Here is a 12,674-nt window from a genome sequence, read left to right on the forward strand (position 1 = left end):
TACGTTGACCTCGATTACATACAATACTTTCTCGATTCTCGATCGCATTGTCGTCGATGCGCAAAGTTCTTTCGAAAATCTTCCATATTTTAAATTGCACGAAAATTACCGCATTCGTTCTGGGATAAAATTTTACACACCGACTAAGATCGTGTAGCTCCGTTCAGATCAAGACTTTACTGTAATAATCGAACCAAGAAATATCTTCTTCGTTCGACCAGAAACATCTGAATGCGTGTCGCTTAAACTAGGACAAGTAAGAAATAACGAAACGCGGCAACCAGAAATCGAGGTTGGTATAAAAGGTAGAGTTTCGATGTCTGTAAAAAATACTGCAAGTAGTAGCTACTGCCCCAGTCGTCATTCGTACGAAAATAAGGCAATTCCAGAAGCAGTCTCTGGAGTTCGAAATAAATCGAATGATTGGCTTCCGATGTTAAAAGTTTCGAGCGCTGTGAAATATATAAGAGGTTATAAAATATACGAGAGAATCTGCGTTCGGAACTTTATGATGATGATAACTCCACGAATAGCGCTCTGTAAAATGGTGGAATAAATCTGTCGAAGACGTTAAAATAGAGGGAGGAGCGGAGGGGGGGGGGGCTCCGTTCAATTATCAGGTCGGTAAACGTGTCCATAAGTATCGGAGCAACGCTTACGAGCCACCCAGTAGATTCGTGGAGCTTTTCCGCGGGAAGCTCGTAGGCAAACAGGATTACGGGGGAAAAGGAAGCTGGAGATCACGGCGGAGTACAGGGGATCGGGCTTAGAGTACAGTAGGGGCGACGGGGCTGTTCAATTTCGGCATTTCTCGGTGTGTAAACCGTATTAAGTGAATTCATTATACAGTCGGGGGCAGACGCGCCTTTAATTTCATTCGTTGTCCCCGCGACGGCCGTGGAATTCCATTTGCGCGCGCGTCTGAATTCGCCAGACTCTGCGCGGATTTCCTCGATAGTCCTTATTTTTTAACTTGCAATTTTCTCTTGTCCTACATCCCCTCTCTCCCCAAATTGTATCGCTTTGCATGCCGACCCGACGTTTTTGGCGTTTCATTGCGCCGCGTCTGGAATTACCGATACCCGCCCGGTATTCGCATGCTCCGTGCGACCAAGATTCGCGATCGTGGATCTAGGACAGTTGACCGTTACGAGACAGTCGCCGATTCCATTCCGCAGCGATAAGACTCGTGGACCACGCACACCGAGAGGATATCACAGATTCGAGGATTTCCCTATATCATACACCGCGTTGCACCCAAGAAACACCATGAAGCTATCACGTTCGCGGCGCGGCGCATTGTGTTCCGTGGATCTATATACCCTTCATCCGACAGGCTATACCAAAGCCAATATTTACGCTTGTATCAATGAAATCGAGCTTTCTCTCGGACCCATACCTGCCGGGTTTTGAGTTTCTGCCAGTAATCCTGATATCTTGACTCAGCCAAATCGACATGTTGTCCGCTGTACCCTGGCGCGTATGCTGAAACTGACGTCCGTCGAATCTGCTGGCTAAGCTGCGGATTCAAAAATTGGTAGTTTACGTATAACCACGGAAAAATATTAAGAAAGAAGGTTTCGAAGTTTCTACGAATAGCAAAAGTAACATCATGCTTTACGTGAAAAATGTGTGAAATTGACAAACCGTTTCCATCTCTGTTACTTACAAGTTTCAAGATGAATCGATGGAACTGCAATTGAAGAAGACGATCGATGAAGCGTGTAATCATTTGTGGCACAATGCGGCGGAGAAGGGGATCCTGCCGATCTGTCAAAAACGTTATGTACGTACAAAGTTGCTGGCGAGTTCGCGCGGCAGACAATATGCGAATCCATTCGCAGTTTCCCTAGCAGCAGTTTTGCTTAACGTTTGGCATTCATCATCTTGGACGTCTTCCCGTAGTTTCCGCCTACTACCGGTGCCTCGGCGTCTCGATGGTTCACTTTGGGAGCGTTAAACTGCATCCGTTCCGTTGCAGCGGCGCAGCGCGTTGCAACCGCTCGCCAGACGTAAACTTTCTCGGGTAAATACGCTAAGTGGTTCCAGCATAGCGCGCTCCTCCTCGTAGTCGCCGGAGACAGCTGCCTTTTCCAATTTATGCACGTTCGGGGGATTAATTGCCGTGGATCGCCGGGATGGATCCATAAATTTCGACGTTCTGCTACTGACGGATCGCATTCCGGCTCCAACTTCGATTGTTAACCCTTTGGCATGTAAATTACGCTCAGTGTTTCCTATCAGAACTTCGATCAATATCTTGTCCACTTCGGGCTAAGCGTTTCACGTAATTGGCCAGTCCTGTGGAAAATCTGTATTATTAACGAATGATTGATTTCTCCTGCACGCGTTAGGTTCTAATGTCGGGCGTACAAATGTTTTTAAATCTATTTATGCGCTTCGTTTTGTAATGGTTGATCAACTATACAGGGTGCAATACATTTTCTGACCGTGTAAATATTCACTGAAATTGATTCACATTTGACAGTTGAATTTGCTTCATTGAGATACGTGAACTCGTTATCATCGCTAATGCAGTTAACAGCGTAAACCACTTCATTATTACGAACGACTGTTCGGTTGATTGTTTGAATCGCAATCATTAATAAATTGTAATAATTAGCATTAAATACAACAATTAATTTCCTTCAACCCTCGAACGACCAGAGGAATCCATCGGACCCACTGCAGTGATAAAGCTGATGTAAAAGTGAAATATGGAGCATGTATTAAGTGTACTAATAAATAGTTTTAATAAAAATGTTGTAACCAAAAAATTTATTACTTCTTTTTCTCCAACCATTTTTCATGCGTGGGTCTGTTGGAGTCTTCCGATCTTTCACGTTGCTTTTGTGTGGTTGTTCGAGCAGTTTCAATATCAAACAGCAAATAGATTAACAGGATCTGTGTAAGACTATTGACTTCTTCATTATCTCAAACTATGGCAAACGCGCCCCAACCGGCGAGTAAATAAAATTTCATTGTTTGCCCGTTTGCTTGTCACTCTGCACGTGAGCCAAGTTTCCCTTCGTGCGGCAGCCTCCGAAGGACAGACAAAGTCGTAACGAGGGAAGTTTTCAGGGCAGGGTCACGTGACGCCTATCGTCTTTGTCGTGCACGTGTCACAACCCCACGTGACTAATCCGGTAACGGCAGAGAGAGGGTAACTATACTCCCCTGAATTTCCCCGGTCTGGCTTCGTTGGGTCAAACACGTTCAAAGTTAATAAAAAACTTCATTCCCCCCAGCCGAGTAACTTCCGAACTTGGCGGGATGAGCGAATAAAAAGAGACACCCTTTGCCGCGACTTCTAAGCGGTCGCCGCCACGGAGCCTAATTAAAAAAGCCCCTCCGCCTGGATCCAAGTATTAGAGTGGTTCGCGGATAGAGGACCTTTATCAATGTCCGATCGAACACGAACACCGGGCCGGTTCTTCCGACTTGCGCATCTCGAGCGATTCCAGATTACGCGAGCGAATGAACCGATCATCCAATTAGCCACTTACTTTGTCCCTGGCGAATAGTTCTTCCGTGGAAAAGTTCGTTTCTCGCGCCAATAGGCAACCGAATAATTTCTTCGCGGAGCAGATTACGCGGTAAAATTCTCGCGAGCAAGACACGTCTTCGTATTGAGGAATAGCGTCCCAGAAGAGGAAGGTGGAGGTACACCGCTCCTGAGCAGAGTCGCCAGATTAAGACTTGTCTCCCACTCAACCCTTCCCCCTGTACAACGCCATTCATCCATTCCCCGACGGCGAGCATCCCCACGCTTCCGTCACATACCAGTCACGTGACTCGATGCGCGCACCCAATTCGCGTTGCGTCTGCGTCTGCGTCGTGACTAACCCGGTAATGGCAGGGAGAGGGTAACTGTACTCCCCCCAATTTCCCTTGGTTTCCCTTCGCTACTGCTGTCGGAGAACCTTGAAAAGGGTGGGTCCTAAGGTCAAAAATTGCCAAGGAAGAAGTTACTTCAAACGATCTCAGGATCCACCGCTTTCAAGGTTTTCCGACATTTTTTGGGAAACCCTGTACAATATACGTTGCGTGTATCGCGTGCGACGGGGATCGTGCCTCTCGATCATCCTCGCAATCAGTCACTGACTCGCTCGCAACTGCTCGCCGAAACGTTATTATCCTCTGGGAAACGAGAACGGGTCACGGGTGAAAAGATATTGGTCGATATAGGTTTCGTTTCGGAGGAACTCGTCCGTGCTTACCCTCTCCATCGTGTCCCAGAAAATTGATGTATCTCCTAGCCAGAATCTCGTCGTCACGTAAACAGAGGACTCGGTCACGAGTCTGCGGGATTTTCGGTTTAATATGGATTAGCATGGGAATATAGGAATACCTCGTTACGTGCACGCTGCTCGGAATTGTCCGTGACACTGTAACGAGAGTACCTCCGGCGAACACGCTAAAACGAAACGAGATTCTCTAGAATTTTATTAAAAAATTGTATTAAAAAACCATTTTTTCTTGTTTTTCACTGATTCGCGGGCTTTACGTTTGAGGGATGAAACCATCCTCCAAAAATGCATCATGCTACCTACACACGTTGTTAAATAGGAACATTATTTTTCTGGAAGCTGTGTTTTTCGGATTGGCTGACATACACAATGAATAAACATTAATTTTTCCGCGGAAAGGCAAAGAATTTGTACAGCCAATACTTTAGGGTGGCGAGAGCACACACACGCGCACGGCCGATGAAATTACCGTGGTCCCAGGTGACGTCAAAGTTCACCGTGGCCGAAGTTTAAATGTCTCCTTCGTCGAAACAAATTATGTATTACACGGACGAGCGCGGCAGGCGTTTGCGGGTGACGGAAGTGTGTTCGTGCCGGAACTTCTGACCCCGTGTCTCGGCCCGGTGAAATATTTAGGCGGTACAGAATGACGAGACAGTGCTGAAATATTAACTCTCGTCGAGATGCCTGTGCCTCCGCCTCGAACCCCTTCAAGAAGCGTTCAGAGATTCTCCGTTGCTCGCCTAGTGGGGATACACCTGTATGCCTGAGAGCAAATTTTTCGGAGCACCCCGCATAGTTTCGAATCTCTTCGCAACCATCCGGAGACCAATGCAGCCTCGGATATCCTCAGAGTCTTGAATACTACATGCCCTGCTTTGTCCTTGGTTAACAGCTACCTCCTTAAGGGTGTATTCCGGTTCAGAACTTTTAAACAATCGATATCGTTCCTCCCGAAACTGCTACATTCGTCGATAAAGTCGAGTATTAAAACGTAATTCCCGATGCAGTGGCGCTCGAAAAAATTAGCACAACGTCAAAGGCGACGCCCACTCCGTAAATCGTTTCGAGACATCTCGAGTGCCGTTAACTCAACCGAACACGCTCTCCCAGACTGTTTCAATCTGATCGGCAAGCGCGAGGCTTGTTTTTACGGAAATATTTACGAGGTTAGGTCATTCGCCGTCGGAATTCGTTATTCTTACGCGTCGAAGAGCTCGTTAAGCTGGCCGGCGGAGTAACGGGGGCATCGTTAGAATACTAATCGCGTCCGTCGACTGTCGAACAACGAAAAATAAGGGAGGCAAAAAGAATCTTCCCGTTTGAAGTTGAAACGCGAACGTACACTCTATCTCGTTATCGGGGAACTCGCTTAGCAATCGCGGGTGTGGGGTTATATTCAAAAGAAGCCGCGCGTCCGTATCGACGTCCACCTAGAAACCGTCATTGACTCTGCTTTTGAAATTCCGTTTGTGATAGGTATCCTGGGTGAGGGCGAGGGACATTCACATTTTAACGGCGGGAGCGTACACCTACACGAGCGATCAGCGATTCCAAGCGCTCCACGGGCAAAACAAGGGCCAAAATAACGAGTGGTCGGAATGGACGCTTTACATAAAGTGGGCGCAGGAGAGAGACCAGGGACTATACGAATGCCAGATATCGACCATCCCCGTCAAGTCGCATCAATTTCGCTTGAACGTCGTCGGTAAGTTAACAGCCCGTTGCAAATTTCCTTTGATATTATCATCCGTTGCACGAGAGACCCGTAACAATCGCGATACCAACAAGTTTATTGCAAGAAACACAATGACGTACACCCAAGATTCAGCATTATCTCTGTTCTAATACTTACTCGAGAATGTGGCATAAAGCTGTCTTATTCTCGATTGTTCTCGAAACGATACCTCGGCGATTCGGATGCGTCGTCATGCTGGTTCAAACATCTGGTTCCATTAACGTCTGCACAAAAGTAGAAACATTTCTAATTATGATCGAAGGGATGTTTTGTTTCAGTGCCGACAGCGACGATACTGGGCGGTCCAGATCTGTACGTGGGCGCAGGTAGCACGATAAACCTGACGTGCGCTATACACTTCAGCTCGGAACCACCAGCCTTCATCTTTTGGTATTACAACGAGAACGTCTTGAGCTATGACAGTCCCAGGGGCGGCGTCTCAGTGATAACCGAAAAGGGTGGTGACACCACCACCTCCTGGCTCCTTATCCAGACAGCGCAACCCTCGGACTCTGGGGAGTACAGATGCAAACCCAGCAATGCCAATACGGCGTCCATCAAAGTTCATGTACTGAATGGTGAGTGTTTGCACGCGCGATTACACCCAACTTCTGTCGACACGCCATAGTAGTTTACAGTTATTGTAATTTCAACGAGAAATATAGATAAAAAGACTCCGTGTCCGCGTCTGTCAGCAAGTTCGAACATCATTAACTCCGCGTTATTGATTATTTAAATGCTTCAACAATTAGTTCTCGATTGTGTCGTCACGCTCAGTCAGACAGCCGAGTGTTTTCAACGAGAGTTCTATAGCCATTCACAGTTAACAGTCTCCCATCCTCTTATCAACAAAATCGCGATATTTATTAACCGGAATGAGCGGGGAACAATGGAATAATAGGTAAAGATAATATCGAGCTCGGCGCGGGTATCTTCGAGTTTCTACGCGTTCGAAGCGCGCAACGCAGCGACCAGAGCTTATTAAAACTCGGCAATTATGGAGTCCGAAAGTTTTCTCCGTTTATTGAATAACGCGGGGGGAGAGTGGGGACCCGTACAGGAAACGAGTTTCAAAGCGGCAAGAATGTTTACCGTTCCGTTGGTCGTTCTCCCCGATACGAAACGCCCCGCCGGAATAGTTTCGTTAACGCGCATTTCAAACGTAATTCCCTGTGATTTTCATTATTACGTTCGCGGGTGTAACAGTTCCCGTTCCGGGGCATTTTTCATCAGCATTTTTCTACTGAAACTTTCGCAATGTCCGCCGTAATCACAGAATTCCCCGAGCATACTTTCGCGAGGTCCGCCGCCGGCGATTGCGCCAAGAGTTGCTCGCTCCGTTGCGCTGTTACCCTCTTAGCTGCATAGATTTTTAAAGTCTCCACGGTAGAACCTCGCTCGTTTCAATCTCGACTAACGCACGGAATTCCCGTTCGTTGAAAACGCTATACACGCAGCGTCGCCGGATGAGGGGAAAACGTTACCCCCTCTCTATCGGTACCGGGGTATGCAAGACGAAGAAGAAACGCGTCACGTGACCAGGCCGCGGGGAGTAAAACGGGAAAGCTGGAGTGGGGACACGAGTGCTGTTTCCACTCGGACCAATCAGGCCCGCATTCCTTTCGCGGAATGTCTTGCGAGTCACGAACAGTATATCTTCTTTATAGCACTGCCCGAAAAATTCCGGATTTATCTCGACAACCGTGTACACTCGCCATGACCCGGGCACGAGGTCGAGAGCCAGGATTCTTCGCTTAGCGGCGCATCGTTGCTCCACCGAGGCTCGAAGCGCATCGTCGTGCATTTCCGAAGCAAACAATAAGAGGGGTCGTCGATCTTCGCCGACAAATTTGTCCATGTAAATCACGGGGTTCTCGGGTCACGGAATTCTTACGAACTTCCCGGCAGCCTGGTCTCGCCGGTCCGAAATCGAGCGGAAATAGCGTTTCGATCGGTCGCATAAAATACTTGGCCGCCGCGCCGCGGGCGACGTTTAACGAAGAAAGAACAGGCGAACGGAACACCGATACGGTTCTTTCAATCCTCGCCGGTCCGAGCCACGGGAAAATATCACGGGAACCATCGAATGATATTTTTACGGCGCCCTGACCCGCACAAAGCTGGCCTCTGTTCGCCCAAACCTCGAATATTCGAAATAAAGATCCAAAGCTATTGGATGTTTCGAGCCGCCATTCCGATTTTTCATATTCACAAAATCGAATTTTGCGCATTCTCTTTAGGCACGCGTGTGGTGGAATCGGCGTGGAAAAGGATTTATTTGTACTCGTTTTTTAACATTTTTAAATTTGTCAGATAGAATGAAACAGATTGTTACAATGAATTGTAAATAATCTGTAACCATCGACAATATTATCTTCATTACGAAATTATTATTATTGTAATGACGTTATTATTATTTCATTACATTATTACGTCAACGCTTTACAGAAACATCACAATCCCTGTGTTCACGAAGCTTTCCACATTTTGACGTGTTCGCGACAACGTAATTTCATATATTTTCTTTGATTAAATACGGTACTATTATGATTCTCGCGTCGAGTTGCATTAAAATTACCTTCAAGTTTGTTTCATTAACGAATCTGTCATTATTGGAACATTGGAACGTTTTATCAAGAAACAGCATGACATTACAGTACAGGTTTGTCTTGGATTGATATTTCGAATATATCTGAACAAGTATGCAAATCAGTGTGCAAGGGTACAGTCTCATACTGCTAGAAACTCGAGGGAAGACGAGTTTCAAGAAAAGTGGGACGAAGATTATTAAATAGAGATTTCCTGAACGTGGAAGATGTAAAAGTGCAGTAAACGTAAAAAAGGATAAAAGGTGGAAATGTTTCTTGTGTTTGACGGAACTAACACCAGCGACGGGAGTCGGCACGTTTTCTTTAAAAAGAAACTCATAGTATCATGGTTAGGAGGTAAAGCAAGGAAATATATTATTTAATGGAAACCTGAGCTGTGATTTAAGCAATTCACGGAGCCCCGGCAGCAGCGTAAACAAATTCGCAAGCTACCCCCGGCTTACATCTTCCGTGAAAAACCCCTGTTTTCCCGCAGTTGGCAGCTGCTCGATTCGTTAAAGTCGGACGACCGAGTTGCTCGGCCGTGTTAAAAACTTCCGAGAGACGGCCAATGCGCGGAAAAATACGAGGCTTTAATTAATTTTCGTATCTCGTGCAATTAATAACGAGTTCCAGCCTGACGAGCAACGCTAATCGTCGTTAAACTTGTCCACGGGAATATGCTCGGTGACAGTTTCTACCTGCTAAAAGACTCTAATCACGTTTTCAGCTGCGCCATTCTCCGACGAATGAACGCCAGTTTGTCTCGAGTATCGATTTTGCGGACGAAAATAAAACAGCTTTTACCAGCTTGTTTTGACGCGAAAGCTGTTCAGCTTTCTTGTTCCTCGATGCGTTCAAATGTTTGTTCTCCGAAAATCAGTTTTGCATACGAAAAGGCAATGGTGATCCGTTCGAATCAAAGTAGAACTCCAATTATACGGAAACTGACAGAGATTACGCAAGTTCTAATAACTGAGTCGATCGTGTAATAATAGAAGTTCGTATAGTTTCCACGTTGTCTAGTAAATACCGCGCGATGCAAATGCAAAAGTTGTCTATGGTCGCGTAATTGGAAAGTGTCTCCCGGATGTTGGTGTAGTCACTAACTTATTTGTACATACATATACATAACGATTTTTCAAGACTTCTGATAATGTGAGAAAAATAGAAAAATACAATTTTTTAACTGACACTGTATAACTTCTACTACGCAGTATTGTAGACGACATTCAGACAAATTCAATCATGAACAATATCGGTACATAGTTTCGACAACTTGCTCAGAAAACATTTTCAATGTAATAAGGGTCCTTACGCGGCCCTTTTTATTAAGAGTCTCTAAGAGACTTACGCGTTCATATCTAAGTCCTTAACTCTCCTTAAGTATTCTAAAGTCTCTTAAAGGCTCTTAATAAAAAGGACGCGTAAGAACTCTTATTACGTTGAAAATGTTTTTCCGAACAAGTTGTTGAACGAACGTACCGATATTGTAATGGTGTATAAAAAGTAATGGTTATCCTGGGGGTGAATCTACACCCCTGGATCGGTGGACATTTGTTAAAAAAACTTGCCGCAAAATTGTTCATGACAAAGAAAATTTCATTTACATCGACTAACGTAAAGTGCAACTAAGTAAAGTGTACTTACAAATTTTTAAAAATCATCTGCTCCTCCGTCGGATCCACAGCACGCTATTATTTACTCCCGTTAAAAAAAAAAACACTACGCGACACATTTCACGAAATCGTGACAGCGAACGAGACTATGTTACTCCGACCGCGATCAAAATAATACTGCGACTTTAACCGCTGCGCTCCCGCGAACGTGTTACGGTCAGGTCACAAGAAGCAGGTAAGACGCGAGGGTCTGTAAACGGTAAATACAAAAACAGGGTACCTAAACAAATTCTTTTTTTCGAATCGAGCGTTTATAGACCCTCGCGTCTGACCCCGCGTCTAACCCTATTGCAACTTTACCTAACACGTGCGCGAGCGCGCAGGCGGTTAAGATCGCAGTATTATTTTGACCGTGGTCGGAGTAACATCGTCTCGTTCGCTGTCACGCGAAGTGGTATAAACTTTTCTTTCGAATTTTGCAACTGCGAATGTACGATCCGAACGGGCACCCACGCTACAACGCAGTAAAAGTTGTACAGTGTCAGATGAAAAAGAAAAAAGGAAGTGACGTTTCAAGGATTTATTTCTCACATTACTCGCCTGAAAAATCGTGGCGGCCGTTACGCTGACCACTTTGTGTAGCATGTAAGTACTTAGAACAAATTGAAACTAAGCAGAAAGTAGAAGGTGTCGCACTGATTTGGAACAGGATTCGGCAAGCCCTGACGATACCCGATAAATAAAAAGGACGGTGTCTTTGTTCCAGGCGAACGACCGGAGGCGATGCAGACCGGAACGGCGGGACCCATTTTATCCTCGAGCTGTCTTGTGGTGTCTCTGATCATTTTGTACATATCGTCGGTGTAAAAGGAACGTCGGAACGTCATGGAACGAGCGTCGCCGCACCGTTACGGCCGAGTTCGATTCTGTCGGAGTACGTTCTCGTTGAATTCATCCCACTGTCCACCTGGATCCGCCTGTGTCAGGATCGGTAACGGGTAAAACCTATAAACACACGCTGAAACTCAGCTCCTCGCGCTTCGACTCGGTCGGTTCCCACGACCACGAGGATGCTGGCCGGGCGAGGTATACCAAAAGAAAAATCGCGATCGTCGGCGAACGAACCGGCGACCCCGGAAGCGTGGGTGTCGCGCGTTTCCGGTCGCGAGCTACGAGTCTTTCGAATCCCCCAGAGCGACGAGGGGACTGAAACCGAAGTTTCGGGATCAAGGGGAGATAGCATGTCCCGGGGCTGCTGCGGCGGCAATCGTATATCGGTCGATTGGCGTTTAGTTAAGATGACACGTCGACGCTAATGCAGGGAAGGATGGTGCGAGGCGGTGGATCGAGAGGGCCCCCTCCGGTCCGCTTCGGCCCGCGATTCGTTCCACTCGGAGAGAAACCGCTTTACGGCGAGGCGTAACAGCGCGGAACAAGCATCTCGCGGTTCGCTTTTACGATTGGTCGAATCTCGAACGACGCGGGAGCGGTTCGCGCGGGACACCAGCTCCTCGGGGAATAAAACGTGACTCGACTGCGCGATTCCGGGAGCCAAGGTTGTTCGCTTAGTCGTGATGAAAGTTTCCGCGAAAGAATCCGGGCGGAGCCGTTGATTAATCGCTCGTGTTTTGCGCCTCCGCGCCGCCTTGGCGCGCCGGAAGCGAGGACGGCGACTCACCAATGCTCGAATTCTCTTTCCGCAATTCCCCGTACGGAGAACGAACGCGAACACACGGCAAAAATCGAGCTGAATGCCCGCGCGAGCGCTCGCCGATGTTAATGCTCGGAGGCGGGATTAACGTCCGCGCGTCGTTATCGGCCCGCACGAAAAACCCGCGCGATCACTTCCAGCCGATTAATGCTTGGAATCGCGGGCATCGCGCGATTCAAAACAATTAAGGGGAAATTATTATTCCCCCCGTCCCCCCCGGCCGAAATAATCGGCGCGTTTTCAGCACGCGGCATTCGAGCGCGGGATCGGTCCAAATGTGTCCTAATTTCGCGGATCGGCCTGCTGCTCGTTGGTCCGGCTTATCGATTCGCGTCGTCGGGAGAAGCCGAATAAATTTAGCTAATTATTTGTAACGGAAAATTTGTTTAAATTATTCGAGACTCCGACGACCCAAATCTTTTTCGGAGCGATAACCACCGGCCGCGAACCATTATTGATCTGCTCGAAGGCTGTTCTTTTTGCAGAAATATTATTGACCCCTTTGCTTTGGGATTTGGCACACATGGTTGTTGGTATTTTTAAAGTAAAAGTTGCAAAAATTACAGTGATGTGAAACGAACAAACGACGTAGTTTCAAAAGGAATGAAAAATATTGATTATTTACAAAATTTTCCGTGCTTCGTCGCGTTTTATCAGTTCGGCCGATACATCGGCGCATCGTTGCTTCGGAGTTAGATTTATGACGGGTCGAGGTGTCCGCGATCTTCTTTATACTGTTTTAATGCATCGACTGCCACGCGATCCATA

General features: G+C 46.8%; 1 protein-coding gene across 1 annotated transcript in view; it reads left to right on the plus strand.

The window, feature by feature from the left end:
* The window catches only part of LOC143362844 (zwei Ig domain protein zig-8), a 31,538-nt gene extending 19,138 nt beyond the window's left edge, over positions 1–12,400 (plus strand). The window contains exons 3-5 of the mRNA XM_076803325.1: positions 5,730–5,958; positions 6,267–6,566; positions 10,962–12,400. Coding sequence (XP_076659440.1) covers positions 5,730–5,958; positions 6,267–6,566; positions 10,962–11,062 — 630 coding nt within the window. The 3' untranslated portion in view covers positions 11,063–12,400. The remainder of the gene's footprint in view (positions 1–5,729; positions 5,959–6,266; positions 6,567–10,961) is intronic.
* The last annotated feature ends 274 nt before the right edge of the window (positions 12,401–12,674 follow it).

Source organism: Halictus rubicundus, chromosome 18 (genome assembly GCF_050948215.1).
Source record: "Halictus rubicundus isolate RS-2024b chromosome 18, iyHalRubi1_principal, whole genome shotgun sequence".
In the NCBI taxonomy this organism is placed as follows: Eukaryota; Metazoa; Arthropoda; class Insecta; order Hymenoptera; family Halictidae; genus Halictus; species Halictus rubicundus.